This window comes from Lycorma delicatula, chromosome 10, assembly GCF_047948215.1.
Source record: "Lycorma delicatula isolate Av1 chromosome 10, ASM4794821v1, whole genome shotgun sequence".
In the NCBI taxonomy this organism is placed as follows: domain Eukaryota; kingdom Metazoa; phylum Arthropoda; class Insecta; order Hemiptera; family Fulgoridae; genus Lycorma; species Lycorma delicatula.
This window is the reverse complement of record NC_134464.1, coordinates 34,407,906-34,426,906: the sequence shown is the minus strand read 5'-3', so window position 1 is coordinate 34,426,906 and position 19,001 is coordinate 34,407,906. Positions and strand designations below refer to the sequence as shown.

The window sequence follows — 19,001 nt, the reverse complement described above, 5'->3', positions numbered from 1 at the left end:
AATCTACACTCTTATTTCTATCACCTATGTTTACTCTTAGGCCAACCTTTGTTTTCTTCTTTCTTCCATCTTCCTTAGGATTTCGACATCGAATTCCACGGTGTCTGAAATCTCAAAGATGAAGTTTTCTGATCATCCGCAGTAAATTACGGAGGATGTTTTGCAACCGGCATCAAATGAAACCGGCTCCGACGGTGCGGTGAGCAATTTATCTATTTATATATTTATTTATTTATGTGGAGTCGAGAGTCGATGCACTCCCCGCTAAAGCATGTGGGGCGGCTTTAAATGCGGCTCTCATTTAAAGTTCTCCGAGCTTTTAGTCAACCAAAATTCTCTTTTCTAATATCTTTATTTTTGGCTTCTCAGTTCCCTAGTGGAGATTTTCTGTATTTCAACTTCAACTTTTACTCTCAGTAAAACGCATTATGTTCAGACGTCTTCTGCGATTTCACTTCAATTTTCTTCACCTTTTGAACTGGTCGAAGGCTCATTCCTAGGTTGCGCAACAATTTGTTTTGGAAAAATCTGTTTTTTCTGCGTCGGTTTTGGGCAATTTTTTTCTGGATGGCCGACACTTCAATTTTTCATTGACGATACGTTCGACCATACTAGACAGAGCTGGTGCCAGTTGAAAGCCTACGTCTTCTGGTTTAAAGGAAGCTGCAGCAACCTGCGCGTAGAACGAAATCCTTGGAGTTCTGCCGAGCACAAACTAACTACAAAGTAGCGGCTTTTATATAATCTTAATTTCTTGAACAGCCGCTTCTTGCTTATAGATAGGGAAATCCGTTATGTACGTGCCCACGATAATTGAAACGGACAGGCGGATCCCTGCACAGATCATCGGGAGATAAAGGCTCGCCCCATACGCACAAAATGGGGGGATGATGACTTTCTTGTTTCCAAAGCCTTTCGCTAGATCGGTATATTTAGATATATTTTTGGTACCAATTTCAATGTTTGCGTCGTTGGGATGGCAATCTCGATTAAGTAGGTGTTTTTTTTTTTTGCATTGGAAGGTGATGTCTGGTAATTGCCGGGGATTGTTTAATCCGTATAAATGTCGACGTCCCAGTACAGTTTACATTTAGTATTTTCGAGTACGGATGTTATTGCAATTATAATCGGGATCTGTGTTTTTAATGAGTTTATGTTATGGTAGTGCTTGATGTACTACTTTAGCTGCTGCGTTGTCTGGCTGTCTATTCGGTTCCGGCTAGAACTCTGCATCCGCCTGTGATGTGTGCCACTGTGTCCTTTTATTGATGTTCATGGCATCTCCTCCACGAATCATTTGTGGAGGATGGGTCACCGACTATGTACTTTTTGTAATTTCGGGTTGCTAATGCCTTTGTCTTGAAAGGCAAATAGGAAACTGTTTCGAGGAACAGCTGACCATCCTGTAACTAGGTGTATGACTGTTTTTTGTTCATGTGGTCTTGTGTGATGTGGTTTCTATATTTTCCATGGAGTATTTTTTGTGATCAGGTATTCATGTTTTCTTGTTGTGATTGTGCGTGTCTGCTGCGGGCTTGTGTGGGATAGAGTGAGGGGGTTGTAGTTTTTTGTCAGCTTTTACTATAGGTATATTTAGGCTGGTTTGGTTCGTATGAAAGAATCCTGAATGTCGGTATTTGTTTTGTGTGCGGTAAATGCATTCTGATTATTCTCACCTGCTTCTTTTCTCTCTATGGTGAGTCTTTCTTTGCATGTGCTGGCGAGTGACATCCTGTGTTTAGTGAGTTCCAAGTGAATGAGGATATCAATATTTTCTGTACTGAGTGTGAGCATTTGATGATACAAAAGGCTAATGTGAGGATGGATACGGCAGATTTGTTGAAGTTTTTGGAATTTATTTTGTTTTTAAAAGTCAAAGCTGGTTTTGGAATTCCTTCTGGAGTTGAATTTTTACGTGTGTGTGTGATCGATTTTGATATTCTGATGGAAGCCTAGGTATTTGCATGTTATCACGTATTTAATTGTTTGCTGTTTCCGTTTGGTGATTATTCCATTGGCCTCTATTAATATGGAGTACCTTGCATATATATATATAAATATATACATTCTGAAATCCATACTGATGTCTGAGGTGAAAGCTTCTATGATTGTGAGAAATTCTTTTAGCCGACCTTTTGTGTCGCTGTGGCTGCAAAAAGTTTAATATCTTCCATGCAGCGGTTAATTCTGAGTTGGTTTGTTTTTTGGTGTCTGCTATGACAGCCACAGTCTGTATTGTTGAGTACGTTTGAGAGTGGGTTGAGACAGAGACAGAAACTAAGGGCGCTGAGTGAAAATTTCGCGTCGTATATGGAGATCGTCTGTTTGGATTTCTTCGGTTTGTGTTTTCAGGTGGATTTTGGTCCACTATGTTTGTGTAAGGAACTGTCTGAGATGTGGGTGGATCTTATAAATCTCTAGAACACAAATCTCTAGAAATTTAAATAGCAGGTGCAACTTGTTATTTCTTTCAAGTTAGGGTTGAACGTGTTCTTTTATCTTATAGACTTACACAATAAATAAAAGTTAGGAGCGGCAGTGAAAATATTCATCTCTATTTTGAGTAATCAGAACTCACTTTATTCTCTCCAGCAAATAAATATGAAGAACCTCTCACATGATACTCAATTTTGGCATGGATAGCCAGCTGTGGGATCTGAGTCAAAGGCTTTATGTAGTCTTTGTAACAGGTGTGAAAATTTCAATTTTCTTTTTCAGTTAGTCCCATGATGACAATAACTATGATGAGCTGTTCTTTGCATCCTTAGAGTTGTTTTCCTGCATCGTTTCTGCTCTTTTGTGAGAATGCTGTTTTGTTTTAGGTATTGTTCTATCTTCTTACAGATTGTAACAGTGATGAACTTGTTCAAGGTTGGGAAGCAGGTGAACGGTCGATAGTTTGATGGATTTTATTCTTTGAAATACATCACGCCTTGGGTGAGAAATTTAGGGAGTGTATGAGATTGAAGTATAATTTTTTTTTATTTGTTATGCTTCATGTTGCTGTTTTGTTGCGAGTATTTCATGTGTTGAGGTGAATTTTTTGTACCAGAAGTTTTGGATGTTGTCTAAGCTGGGGCATTTGCAGTTGTGTGTTTGTTTGTTTCTATTATATTTTGAGTTATAAGTGTGATATCTGCTTGTACTTGTGTCCTTATTTGCTGGTCATTGCCTTCTCCTGCTTTGATCCAGGAGATGTTATTGTGAAATTTGGGTTCTGACCAGAAATTTTTTCAGAAATCAGAGGTTCTTGTGTTTCTGATGATTTTATGGTTGTTTGCTTGTTCAACATTGTTTGTTGGTGGACCTGTTTCTTGCTACTTCGGATGAGATTGTTCAATTCTTTTCTTTCATAGAATTCGATATACCTATGGAATCTTTTGGCGAAAATTGATAGTTTCAATTTGGGTGAGTCATAGATTTTTTAAGATGTTTATTGGAGTAACTTGTATTTGAGATTGTTCATAGCTTTTTTTAATGCGTTTTAAGGTATTGCCAATAACGAATTGGGTGAGATACCCTAACTCCTTTTTGATATTATTGATTTTTCTCAATTCTTATCTGCCACCTGGGCTTTGATTTTGTGATGTTAGGGCTTCTCGGTTTTTGTAGTAGTTTCTCTTTGTTCTGTGTGAGTGTGAGGTTTGCTGTTGCATATCATCGTGCTGATATCTTCTGTGGTGCTTGAGTTTTTGTACTGGGATATTATATATATATATATATATATATAATGAACACACAACAAATACTCAGTCTAATCAATATATATATATATATATATACATATATTATATATATGTATATTGATTAGACTGAGTATTTGTTGTGTGTTCTGCTTGAAATTCACCAGAGGATTAAGTGTGGGGTCAGTGCCTAACCATTGGATCAGCTGTAGTTTCATTAATTCTTTGGCTGCTTGTGTGACAAGTGATTAAAAGTAATTTGTAACTAGGTGACGGGGAAGTAGTGAGTAGGCAGTAGTTATGTCTGGAATGTCTTTTTGGGAGGTATTTGTTCTTTGTTGTGCACTGGTAATGGGTACTATGTTTCTGATCGGAGATGAGCTTGGTTGTGTTGGAACGATTTGTTATATGTGCATAATTGGTTTGCTGGTTGTTATATTACTTTGATCATTGTGTTGGGCTGTGTATATTTTGGTGGCTACTGTGTCTTAGATGGTTTAAAGTTCAAGTGTTGTAAAGCGGTTATTCTTTATGATGACACTTTTGGTCAACTAACTTCTGTTCTGTGACTAGCAGTTTGAGGTGGAAGTAATGACCCAAAAAGAGTCTGTGTAATTCCTGTTTGTAGCCTGAGGTTTCTAGATTGTTAGCGGTGTAGTAACAGCGCTATAAATGTCATCAGTCCATTGTAAGTGGTCATTGTTCGCCATCTTTGATGGTTGCCGGTTGTCCTGGCCAAACATCCGTGGCTGAGTTTGGAGTATGTGGTTATGGTAGTATGTTTGCCATGCTTGCTCTGCTTGGTGTTGGTTCGACTGACTTTAAGCTACTTTTAGCCGTCATTGGTTATTTGAATCATTCATTCTATTCCCACGAGTACCTAGGAAAAGGGTGGGTCAGCCAACACAGAGTCCCATATTACACTGGTAAGGCTAAATTTAAACAGGAGGTCGCCCGGTGTTCCACAGAAGAGATACACATTGACCCCTGTATCCTCTCAGTTATGTCACACCTTAGGATTGAGGTCAACCCATTATTCGCCTTTTATGGCAGGCGCACAACCTGTCGCCTTTTACGACAGGCCTTTAAAACCGCACAGATTTTATTGTTATTATTATTAGTTTATATATACATATACTATATTTAATGCTTGATTTTAACACCGATTTATAATTTATTTTTAAAAAATTATTAACTATGAATTCAATTATTAACCATACCATTTAAATTATATATCCTAAATAATTACTTCTTAAAAAAAACTACGTATTAAATAAGAAAATAAATTATTTTATAAATTGTGAAGGAAAACTAAATTTAAAAAGCTTCCAAACAGAATGAACTAACACAATATTGTATTCGGCATTCGATCCGGAGAAGTGTTCTTTTCAATTTACAAAAAAAAAAAATTCTATAATCATTTTATGTAGGGGAATTTATACCTTGTTCTAATAAATTATTTTTTTTTTTTTTTTTATAAAAGTTAACAAAATTATTAAAATGAAATATTTAAAATATTACATCAGCGAATTTAATAATTCAACCAGTTTCTGTTAAATTTTTGTTGAAAAAAAAATAATTGTCTGCTTTAATCGGTTGTAAAAATAAACAGTATTCATATTTTTCTACCTTAGGTTTAATAAAAAAATATTTATTATATTATTTAATCCAATGACAAAAAACGATTAACTAGTTTATTTTAAAGAAATAAGAATTATTAAATTGACTAGGAGTGTCTGGACCACAAACGGGCGGAAAGTGATACTAATTCATTTCCTATTTATGTATTCAATTCGAATTGAAATGATCATCGAATTTTATAATTTAATATAAATAAAATTTATTAATGATCAACTTACAATAAATAAATTTTTTTTAAATATATATATCACAGATAAGTATAATGATTTCAGGTTTGCTTCACGTGTATATTATTTTATATGTTATGAAAATTTTCTAAATTCGTTAACAATATTCAATAGTCGTAACTCATCTCGAGATCCAACTAATGTTGAACTTTTTCATTTTCAACAACCTTTAAAAACTGAATGATTGTTTCAACATCAGCCCCTCTAACTATATTTGGATTTAGTTTACAATCTGCACGTATATCTATGAACTACTGCTGAATAAGCCTTGACAATTGATACACTCGTGAAAATATAGGATATGTAAATCTTTTTAAAATATTTCCTGGAGATTTATAAATTACGTATTATTTTGATAGTACAATGGAGGTTTTGTTCTTAGGTACATACACCTCGTTTTATGTTTCTGCCTCATTCATCTTTGATTTGTTGTTAAGCGGCTAACAGTTCTACCTGCTCTTCGTCTACGAGGCATGCTGATTTAAATTACCACTTCTAATATTAAATCCAATTGTTTTTTGAATTCTTTCTTATAATAATTTTTAACTCAATTTATTTTAATGTAACTTTCCTCATGTATATTATTATAATACAGATTACTATTTCAAATCTAATTTTAAAATATTCCAAAAGTCTGTTTACTTATTATTTACATAACCTATGCACTTTGTTATTGTTTGATAGGTTATAAAAATCGAATCGAGAAATCAACGTAGAAACTATGTGTGTGTGTGTATATATATATATATATATATATATATATATATTCAAAATTCGATAAAAAAATTGAAAAACCGAGTTCAACGACCTAAAAACTTATTTTCGAATCGATTACTTAAAAAAAGTAAATATAACTCTACAATCAATATTTCTAGAAATACCAAACTTGAATTGTGCACCTTTTGATAAAAAATTCATGCAAATTTTAAAAACATTTGGTCAAATAGTTCCTGAGGAGTTTGCGAACAAAGTTTACATAAAGTTGGCCAGTTTACATGAAGTTAGCCCTACATTTGATTTCATTAACTTCCACACAATATTTTAATAAAGGATTTTACATTTAAAATAAGTATTTTTTAAATATAATAAAGAATTACGAATAAAAATCTCAGGAAATCAAAAATATAATTTGACATTTGTCTGAAACATACGCTTTTTCACAGTTTTCATTATTTCCACGTACATTTAGCATCACTGACTAATAAATATTGAAATGATATTTCCGGTATATCATAGACATTTTTTTCGTATTCTTTATTTTCTAAATTCTGTGTTTCTGAAAGAACAATAAAAATCGCTCTCTCGAAAATCAATTTAAAAGATAACGATTATACGAAATTTTGATAATTCACTTTTTCTCATTACACTTAATAATGTAATGACTAAAAGTAAGATAAATATGCCGTATAGTAGTAGTAAAACGTCCCAGAGACAAATTTTATCCTTAAAGATGGAGTAAAATATGAAAGAGGGGAATATCAAAGGCGTAACCGCTTATAGAGAGATTAGTGCTGCAGGAAATAGTCAGATGTAGACTATGCCGAGAGCGGATGAAAGAAATACTGCGGCTAGGTTAGAGAAGTTTACCCTTCATCGCATTTATCATCATCCACATCTAAGAGAAATAGCTATGATCAATTTGAAAGAAAATTTTATGGAAAATTACAGTTTCATCTAACGTCAAACAATCTCACGGAAATTTTTATAAAAATCAAACACCGTTTTTGGTTGTAAATGCGATACAAATGTTAAAAGCAAACAGAAGTGATGAATGGCTGAGTTCCAGAAGAGTTTCCCTTAGTTTGGTGAAAAAATATCTAGAAAAATGTTGGAAAATTATTTTTATAATTAAATAAATTACGTTTAATTTTGTTAATAAGCTGAATTTTTCTTTATAGTATTTTAAAAATTATTATATTTATTAATAAAAATTGAAAAAAAAAACATTAATATTATTCATTTACATTTCTTTATCAGAAAATATTAGCAATATAGATTAAATGTTAAGTAATTACATAAATAAAAAAGAAATACCCTCTTCCATTTCCATGGATAATACAAGAAGGATGAATTCTTCCAGCTCGTAGTTTACTCTTTTTATGAATTTCTACTTAAGATTTGTATAATAAATATATGTAATAAATTCATACTTATTAAGTCATTAATCAGCTGTTATTGACAGAATAAAATGTGTTTATTTTAGGTGAATTTTTAAAATAGAATTGTGTGTTATTGCTTTGTGCGGGATTATTGCGTGTTATTTTTGTGTTTTGATAAGAGGTAACTAACAATTAATTGAAAGTTATAATTAATTATATTCAAAGTTATTTTAATTACATTAGGGAATCAGTCCAACTAACCTCGAAGTTAGGATGGATTCTGTACCAGCTGGTATGATCGACGATGTAACGTCTGATTATATGGTATCGTTAAAAAAGCGTGTTCCATTAACGTCATCGAATAGAAATCCAAGCATAACACAAAGAAAATTAATTTGAGATGACAACGAAAAATTTATCCGGAAATTCGAGCGATAACCACAGTGTAATTACCACCCATTGTGGTGAAACGGGATAAATGATGCGCTTAGTTTACACGAATTGATAGAAACGGTCGTGGGTAATGGAGATTACAACATTCGACTGGTAGGAGGTTAGCAACTTAGAATAATTTCTAAAGGTATTGAAGCGTACAAGAAAAACATAAATGTAGTTCAAGGACATAGATTAATAGTTTATATCTTCGCTAGAAAGGATCGACGAGCCTTTCGTGTTGCGATTAGAACCTGCATCACTCGATCTCACCGCAGATGAACAGGAAGAAATCTATGGACACGGGCATAGAGTGAGGGTCAAAGTAAATACACGCCACTGAGTAACAAAAAAGTCAACTTCAACATTTTCCATAAACCTAGAGCCGCAGGAGAATAAAAATATATTCGAGTTAAAATACATTACAAATTGCAGCAGGTCATTCCAAACACCGCGGAAACTGACAGGCCTCAAGTAGTGCATGAGGTGCCAACAGTGCGGGCACACCAAAAACAATTGTATTAGGCCCTTTCCGTGTAAGGTGTGGTTACCGAACAGCTGATTATTCCAGGAAAGACAGGAGAATTCCTCCAACCTGTGCTTTGTGTCAATCCGACCGTCAGGCAAACTATCGAGATTGCATATTGTACCAAAAAATATACAGAGAGGAAAAAAAGGTAAAAGGTGAATCGGAACTCACAACTTACTCCAAGAATCAAATCCGTTAGCCATAGGGCAACCGGCCTCACGTGTGATAACAATTTCCCCACGTTTTTGTTCGTGGGGCACCTGGGAAAGTCGGCGCAAAGTCTGAGTCTCTGTACTTTTTAATTTCTCTCCCCCGCAAAAGTTTGCAAGTTTTTCAGCTGGAAATAACTCTAAATAGCAGGAAATATTAATATTAAGAATAACTAGGATGGAGAGAGTTTCCAATAACCCGATATAACCATTATATTACCATTTTTATAACCATTTATTTTATAAATATAATTTAACCAAACTTAACCTACGCTCGCTAACCTTCACTAATTAACACAGTAATATTTTGAGTATTTAAATAATAAATTGAGTAATTATCGTGTTTATTTATTATTTAAATAATCAAAACATTAAGTGTTAATTAGTCGAGGCCAGCAAACGAAGCGAGCGTAGGTTAAGTTTGGTTGATTATATTTATAATTTACATCTATAATTATACATAATGCTTATATTTTTAATATGTAAAATATGTTAATATGGAGAATGTTTAAAATGACAGGTATAAAACAGCATGTTAGTGTGTTATCGGTTATTTCTACATCCTGGTTATTTTTGTATAAATATCTCCTGCTATTTTGAGTTATTTTCAGATAAAAGACTAACAAACTTTTGAGTTATTGTTAATATTATCAATATTTCCTGCTATTTGGAGTTTAATAATATAAATGGTTATATCGGGTTATTGAATTATTTCTCCAATCTGACTATTGTTAATATCAATATTTCCAGGTGAAAAACTAGCAAACTTTTGGAGGGGAAGAAAAGAAAAAGTACCATTCTCCACCGAAAGTATACTGCGGCAGCCGGCCGTAATGGTGAGAATTATGTAGCCAGGTTAGACAGGCATAACCCACCGGGTTCATCTAGTGGTTAACGCGTCTTCCCAAATCAGCTGATTTGGAAGTCGAGAGTTACAGCCAAGTAAAGTAAAGTAAAGTAAAGTAGTCCTAGTAAAGCCAGTTATTTTTACATGGATTTGAATACTAGATCGTGGATACCGGTGTTCTTTGGTGGTTGGGTTTCAATTAACCACACATCTCAGGAACGGTCGAACTGAGAATGTACAAGACTACACTTCATCTACACTCATACATATCATCCTCATTCATCCTCTGAAGAATTATCTAAACGGTAGTTACGGGAGGCTAAACAGGAAAAAGAAAGGTTAGACAGGCTTTCTTCAAATATATATATTTCAACAGATTAAAATATATTTAATGTTAGTATAATGCCCCGGTAAAAGATATTGAGTTATGTCCTCATTCATTTTTCATAAAGTAATAAACAAATTTTCATAAGAAATAACAGATTCGTACAGTTATACTAATTATTATAAAAGTAATACATTGGTGTATTATTCTCGATACATAATTTTCATATATATATATATATATAGATCATTTTATCAGAAAAAAATCATTTATTATAAACATTTTAGTTACATTTATATGTGCACATGTAAAGAAAATAAATTAATGAGATAGTCGAGTATGATAGTATGATTTTCATTTAAAAATTTCTCCATAAATGGATCTACGTTAGAAACACACAAAAGTAAATTGTTTTCAAGTAATAAAAGACGATTTCTATATTTAGTTTTAAGCGCAACCATAGTTTTAAAAGCCTTTTTCACAGAGGTAAGACGTAGCCAAAGGAATATTTTCAATGTTTCCGCGACTGAATTTCCATATTCATTTCTATGAGCAAGTCAAAACTTATCTAAATCGTCAGACGTGAATTGTAATTGTAACCTTTTATCGTCAGACATTTCGACGAGCTGTTCGTGAATCGCAACCGGTAACTTAGCGCTGCAACGTTTTCACTAAATAGATTCAGTACCCATCTCTTCGAGAATTCATTTTTTTGTTCCGGGAAATATTCCTCCAACTGAAGTTTTAGCGCACGCAAATACATCTTCATGCTATCCAAACTGTGATGAATAATAATGTCTTCTTAATTCGAATTTTTCTCAATATATTCGGAAGTCAAAATTTTTGTTTTGAAGGCAAATAATCCAGATATCAAGCTTTTTAATAAAAGCATAATAAAAATGTCTCATAATGTCCTTATAAATTCACATTCAACAAAACAAATTCGTTTAAATGCGAAAATATATCAGCTAAGCAAGCCAACAACAGCATGTACCCATTATTCTGTAAAACCATTGAGAATGGCCTTTATTTATCCTGGAAAAATATTATTAATTCATCTCACAATTCCAATAAACGGATTATAAGACTTTCCCCGCGATAAGTATAGAAAAGAAGAAATTTTTCGCTCATTTCATCGCACAATTTAGAAAACAGACCCAGCCAAATAGTTTAATCTAGGTTTTATTAGGTTGAGGTTGGGGGTCGCGAAATATTCATTATATATATTTTTTTTACTTTTTGAGGATCGTGAAGCTAAAAGGATTGAGAATCGCCGAATTAAAATATTCTACTTTAGCAGCAAATTAACGATTGTGTTAATTTTGTATTTATATTATAATTACTTGTTTTGTTTTTAATTATATTTATCACTAATGATTTTCAAACAAGTAGCTCTAAAATAGATTGAACATTAACAATAATAAAATATCAATTTTAGGTAAAATTTAAATAATTTAATAATGCCCCAGAGCGTGAGAGTATTTATAAATAAAAGCGTTTAAGTAAGAGTTTATCAAACTGACAAACGTCTTGATCATTTTTTGACGATGAGCCTTCAGCTCAGACACGCATAATTTATGTAAAAATTAGAGAATTCTTTTTCTGTTATGCGCCTCGCACCTTGTTTTTTTTTGTTATTTCTCGCTGATTTATATAAAATTACAATGGAATATATTTTAAATCATCATATCATATGATTAAATATTATCGTACATAAATAAATAATTTTGTAAAACTGTTATCCGAATAACAGTTTGGCTTACAGATTAGTTACAAAATAGATCTTAACATTGCACACAATGTTAAGTCATTGTGTGCCGATGTTTCTTCGGCGGTAATATAACGATTTTCATCATTCATCTCCTTAATGTTTTTCAATTTTATTCTTGTATAGATAGTCGCGATGTCTTTCATCGAGTTAGGTCGTGCAGTCAACTGTAAAGAGACGGTTGTGTGCAACGTGCACGATATGCAGTCATCTTTTACAGATATGGCCGGTGGAAATATCATAAGAGATAATGTAACTGCGAAGTAGGTTTACGAAAGGGGACATGGCTGGTGCGTAGTCAACGTCCGGTCTGCACCGGCCTCCGTGGCGCGAGTGGTAGCGTCTCGGCCTTTCACCCGGACGTCCTGGCTTCGAATCCCGGTCAGGCATGGCATTTTTACAAAACACTCATCTCATCCTCTGCGGAAAGAATTACTTGACTGCGGACCCAGAGGTTAAACAAAAAAAAAAGAAAGTCAACGTCTGATCGATTAAAACGTACTTTTCTATACACTCCTGACTGACGAAAGTTTGCGCCGACTAGTAAAATATGAGTCTGTACAGTATTACTGATCGGAAAAATTATTTACGCGAAGTTTGCGCCGTTTTGCTGTTGAAGAATCAGAGGAAAATTAAGAGATGTAAACTAAACCGTAGACGTAGATGAATCTTCGTGTTTCAGACGAAGGAAACATAACGTCAGCCGTGTATAACCACAACAGTGGGTATTCGGTGATGTTTGCCGAGAACGTCAATCTGGAGTTTATCGAGCCTGGCACCACAGCGTGTCGGATATGTGGAAAGCATAAGGCATATACAATGTATTTCAGGTATGAAATTTAGACATCAGACGGTCAATTACGTGAAAAATTTCGTCGATCGCATGTCGGGTGCACAAACTCAAACGAATGAGTCGTTTTGGGTTTGGGTCAAAAGGAAAAACCTTTATGGGTCCAATTCAATCAGAGAGCTATTGGACTTATATAAGTGTGAATTTTTATGGCGGCATCGGTTACATTTCAGCTAATTTTTCATGCAGCATGTAATTACGTAGGCGACCAAAAAGTCTGCATAATACTTTTCCGTATTTGAAGTATTGCTTAAGTTAGATTTACTCAGTTAAGTAGGAAGCACAGTTTTTAAAAGTACTTACAAAGTACTATTTTTCGGTACGATGTTTTCTTTTGGAAAAGTTAGTTGCAAAATGATAAATGAAAGTTTGCATTTTGTCAATATTCTACTATTGTATGATTTTTTATGAAGTTAAAAGTAATTTTTCGTTAGTTGCCGTGTAACAGTAAACTGTAAAACCATTATTATGAGTGAGATGGCTACACGAGCTAAAAGTTGGCCTTTTTTTTTTAACTTCCGGGACCACCGTTAAGTATTGCTTCAGAGGATGAAATGAATGACAAGTAACGTGCGAAAATGCCATGCCTGACCGGGATTCAAACCCGGAACCTCCGGATGAAAGGCCGAGACGCTACCACTCGCGCCACGGAGAAAAAAATTGGCCTGCTTTACTATAAACTCGCAGTTTCCGTATGGAAATGTGCTAGTCTTGTGTTGGAGGAAGGTTGTAGATTCCGCACTCCGTGAACATGTGGAAAAACAATTCATAAGTAACACTTAAAAAAAGTGAACGGGGCGCATAACAGAAAAGAACTAAATAATTTACTAAAACGTTAAGAAAATAAATGTCAGTAAATTTATTTTGTATTATTTAAACACGTAACTTTTCGTCCGTGTAGATATGATGGTGCTAGCGATGATCGTATAATTTTAATTCCGATTAAAATTACGTACATAAAAGTATTAGAAATAATGATAAAATTACTTTTATTTTCGGTTTTTCAGTAAAGTCTATTCAGTATTTCTTTACTAAACAATAAATTAGATCTAAAAGTTAATTGAAATAAATGAGCCCTTAAAACTTATTTAACATACGAAATCGCACTTTTCAAAATAGTAATTTCATAAAATCCAATATATATATATATATATATATATATATATATAATAGAAAGGAGAAAAATTACTATTGTGCAGTTGGCCGCCTTTCCTAAAATATCATAATTTTAGTTATATTTGTTTTCATAATTATCAGGTTTTCATAATAAATAAACGCAAATTGTTCTTGTACTAAAACGGTTTATTTAATCAATGCAACATTTTTTTTCACTTTCAACATAATCTCCAACAACCTGTTTTGTCTCTCCATATTTATACCTGCTTCACAGAAATCTTTGTCTTGAAGTAGGAGTCAGTTTAGTACATTTTTTCACTCGTCATCGTCATTAATGTTTTACCACGTAGCGCCTCCTTTAGTGGACCAAACAAGTGGAAATCCAATTGGGCAAAGTCAGGATTGTACGGGGATCAGGAAGTAATCCCTAAGAAATTTGTAGATGGTTTCTCGAGTTACTTGAGCTATGTGAAGCCGGGCGTTATTGTGAAGCAGAATGCAATGATGTAAGGGGGTGGCAAGGGAAGGAAATCTTTTCCCGGGCGCAGCATCTGGGGCCGACAAATTGATTTTATATAAAGTCCCCTCATAAGTGCACTTCCGATGTCATTTCCGTTTTCATTCGCTTAAATATAAAGTTCATATAATCGTAAGTTTTTATGTATGTGATAAATTTAAAATTATACTAATTCGAATATTCATAATATAAAAAACAATTAAGCAACATAAATAACGTTGGAACTTGATCGGTTATTAATTTCATATTTCTATTGTTTTAAAAATATTCAATAAAGAAATATTATCAGTTGAGCGCAACAGAAAAAATTAAAAGAATGCCCAAAGTAAAGAATTTGCGAATTTAAACAAAATTCTCAGTCACCTTGCCCGGAAGTTAAAGCCCTAGCAGGGGGTCAAAAACATCCGAGACCACTAGATAAATACTTAGCTTTCACCAGACATACAAAATGAGTTAGTCCAGCTTTGAGCATCTACAGTTAGAGAAAAACTTGTATATGATATCCAGAAAGCGAAATTCTATAGAATAATGTTTGATTCAACTCCTGATGCTGCTTACTAAGAACAAATATCTGAGACCATTAGATATGTAGATATAACTTTGAAGAACAAATTGTAGTTGTGAATGAGTCTTTCTTAGGATTCATTCAAGCCCATAAAAAACAAGCAGCAAATATTACAACTGGAGAAGGATAAATTACCTTTCAAATACTGTCGATCACAGTGTTACAACAATGTATTTGTAATGTCTAGCTACAAATCAGGAGTGCAACAAAGACTTGCTGCGCTTAACTCAAAAGTTACATTTTTTTAATAGTGATAATCAGACACTTAATTTGGTTGGGATTCATGCTGTTAGTCATGAAGTTAGCAGGTGTGACATTTTTCAGAACATTTCAAGCTACCTATGTTTATTTTAATGGTCAACTCTTCAATGAGAGAGACTGAAAAAACTGCTCTTGGTATATCAACAAAGTCAAAGTCAGAAACCCAGAGTACCAGAATAGTAGCTGTTAAACTGATACATTATAAACTAGAACACTTGGTAGAATAAAACTAGAACTATTGGAAAATATTGCAATGATCAGGATGAAAATTCAGATACAAGAAGTGATGCAATTCGGTTGTTTCATCGGATTTTAACATTTGAGTTTGCTGTTCTTCTCTGGTTCTGGAATACTGTACTTGCCAAGATTGACTGGGTTCAGAAAAGTCTTCAGGACCACATCATGAATTTCCATAATGCTGTTTAAGATATAAAGACTTTTCAAGAGTATTTCCTAGAAAACAGTGATGTTATACCCAAGAGTTCTCCAGAAGAAGCAAAGTACTTGTGAAACAAAGTACTTCTGCAAACTATGGTATGTACTATTAACATGAGGAAAATGATTTAGATATGATTTCTTTTAAATGAGAAATTGTTTTATCAGAAATATTAACTGGCTTAAATTTATCTGTAATATTAATAACTGTCAGTTAAATCAGACAAGTGTAAAAAGGACCTAGGGTAATTTTTTTTTTTGACTAGTAATTAAACTTTGGATTATATACAGATAAAATTGGTCCAGAAATATATCTATCTTTGGTTCAAGGAATTCAAAATTAATTTCAGAACTTAATTTCTTAACCCTTATATGCATGATTTTTATTTATTTAAAAAAATAATTTTATTGACAACCATTACACACCTACAATATATAAATAATATTTAAAAAATTATTTTTCTACTGCAAATGTTTTGAGGAATGATTTTATGGTTTGACTCAAATATGCATGAACATGCAGACAGCCACATTTCTGTTTTTAATACATGGTACATAGGATGTGATATAAGAAATCAACATAACACTAGTAAACAACAAATAATAAAATATATAATATTTCAACACAAAAATTTAGATCAGTATCTCCTAAAAAGCACAGAATAATGATTTTCTGTACAGCACACTTAACTATTTACATTTAAGGAACACTACTATTTACAAATGGGCAGAAAAAAATGTTACAAAAAATAACTTCAAGTAATGATAAAGCATAATAATGATGATGTGATGAATTTTGGGCGTTAGTGACAATGAAGATTTTTAAAAAAATTTCTATCCATATTAAAACTAAGACTTAGGGAGCAGTTCCCACATTTATTTATTTATTTTATGAGTAGTCAGAAAAATTTGGATATTTACAGCAAAGCCAAGCATCAATTTGGCCAGTGCTCAACCTTATCTTGCCTAACATCTTCAGGAAGTGCAATGATTGCTGGACCTTTCTTTCACTTTGCTTTAATTTCTTCTTCAAAAGCAATAGCATTTGGATGGCCATATTTAAAACAATCTCTTTCTCCTATTTTGCACATTTTTATTGCTACTTCCTCTTTAAATTTGATTGTATGATCTTACTGTCTGGCTTTACTCTTCCAAAAAGAATCCATACATTTGCACAAGTCAGATCCACAAGATGATAGAAAATATGGGAGTACAATTTTGTTCGATTTCATATATATTCTGCTGCGAACTAGATTGTCTAATAAATTTACTACTCCCATAAATCTGAGATTGCTCAACAGAATGTCAACGAGGAATTTCTACATAAATGTTTTTCCTTTTGTCAAAATATGAGATAATAGTTTCTAAGCTTACATTTACCAAACGGACGCTTCCCTACAAAGGCTGATGCTACCCCGACACCACTTTATTATCTACCCAAGTAACAAATGACCAATCTACATTGTCTACTTCTGTTACGTTTTCAAAATATGCATCTCTACAGGATATTTTCATATCTTTTTCTGTGGGAAATTCAATCCAGGAAATCTATTCTTTTGAAAAGTACCAATGGCATGAATCTGCCGTTTTTGTAGATAAAACAGCACAGGAGGTTTAGTATACCAGTTATCAAAATATACTTTGCTGTATTGTCCAATTGGAATGCTTCTGACTAATCTTACTACAGAATTGGCACATGTGCTTAAATTGGGCTCATTAGGTAGCATCTGGGTACTTTCTTGACCAAAATAAATTTCAAAATTATATGTGAAACCCTACTTACGGGGTTTCATACAATTTTACTGCATAATTTAGTGCTTAACTTTTGTTGCACGTATCTGTTCATCGATCATAAGATTAGGTTCAATAGGTACACTTCTAAAACCTTCATTTAAAAATTCAGCAATAAGTCTTACATGGAAAAGCCTTCATAACTATCAGGACCTCTTGGTACAATTTTCATTGAAGTGCAAAAATCTTTGCACTTCTTCAAAATTATTTACACCCACTGTTTCTATTATTAATTGATTACCTAAATTAGCATTCCAGTATTATCCAGTTTAACAACTGGCATCATAATTAATATACATATAAATTTTAGCAGTGTTATTACAGAAAGTATAAATGGTTATTCAGTTTAATTTGTACATATTACTTATGTATCTCTTCTGCAATCAAATTTAAGAGTTGTACATCAAAAAAGTATGAAAAGAACTGATAAGGTGTATCTAAATCATTAAAATCGGTTAATTTTGTGCAAACATAAAAGTCATTGTTGGTCAGTGGATCAATCGCTTTGTTTCTCCAGAGAAGTTTAGCCCGAATATTAGTGGATTTGTTATTAAGTGGTCTTCTGTATTATTTATACTATTATCTATATTGCAAACGTTTGGTTTACATTATTTACAGATTAGTTCTGCCCTATATTATCAGCAGCAGTTCCACTTTGATTTTCAAACCTAACCTCATTATTTGTATCATCAAAAATTTCTGGTAAATTTACATTAGTAAAACTAGATGTTTCCTTTCTCTGATGGTTAATAGTATGTAAATACTCTTTAACTTTACTAACTAAAAAATATGTTGGTTTGCAATCCACATCAACATCAGACTCCACATCACTGTCTATTGGTATTTCAAAATTTGTGTTAATTAGCTCATCCAAAATATCATCACTTAAATTTCTACTCTTACCCAAAAAACTAATAAAAGATGATTTCATTTTTTTTACAAAATATAAATTTTTGAGTTAAAATAAAATGGTAAATTCAATCACTGACTATGTAATAAAAGAAATACATACATTAAAACAACCACAAGATAAAGTCGAACCTCAATTAAACAAAACAAATAACAGTGTAACCGTTACTCAAAAATGATGCAGATATGCAACATTTTGAATACCAGATCGTGGATACCGGTGTTCATTGGTGGTTGGGTGTCAATTAACTGCCCATCTCAGGAATGGTTGACCTGAGACTGTACAAGATTACACTTCAGAAAAAAAAAGAAAGTAAAAGATACTCAACGTACAGTTTTTTTGAAAAGATGCTGAAAAGTTGCTTACCAGATTTATAAAATATTGTTTATCATAATTTTTTTCATAGTCGTTTTTACAAAAATGCATGAAATATGATTCTTCAAAGTAGGATGTTTTTACCCACATTACAGTTAATCAAAAAGGAAATTTTATCTCTTTGCTTTTTGGTTGAGGTAACATCTACAGGAGGAGTGGTAACAGTATTTACAGGAGTCTCTTGGCTGAATGTTAATGTAATACTTATTCTTTGACATAGCTGGCTAGGTTTTCCATTGTTCATATAAACAATTTAATATGAATGGCGACTAATTTGACAGAATTTTGGTATCTATGATACACCATGTTTAAAAAAATAAAACACTTTAATTTAAGGTTAAAATTATAAAGTTAGTAAGTTTTACTATAGCTTGAGTTTGTGCTTGTTCTAAACAATGCATCTTCGAGACTCCAAAGAGTT

General features: G+C 32.8%; 1 protein-coding gene across 1 annotated transcript in view; it reads right to left on the bottom strand.

The window, feature by feature from the left end:
* LOC142331705 (uncharacterized) overlaps positions 1–17,231 on the bottom strand; it is a 97,319-nt gene extending 80,088 nt beyond the window's left edge. The window contains exons 1-2 of the mRNA XM_075377739.1: positions 17,072–17,231; positions 8,783–8,960 (exon numbers count right to left, since the gene is read on the bottom strand). Coding sequence (XP_075233854.1) covers positions 8,783–8,960; positions 17,072–17,231 — 338 coding nt within the window. The remainder of the gene's footprint in view (positions 1–8,782; positions 8,961–17,071) is intronic.
* Between the last annotated feature and the right edge of the window lie 1,770 nt (positions 17,232–19,001).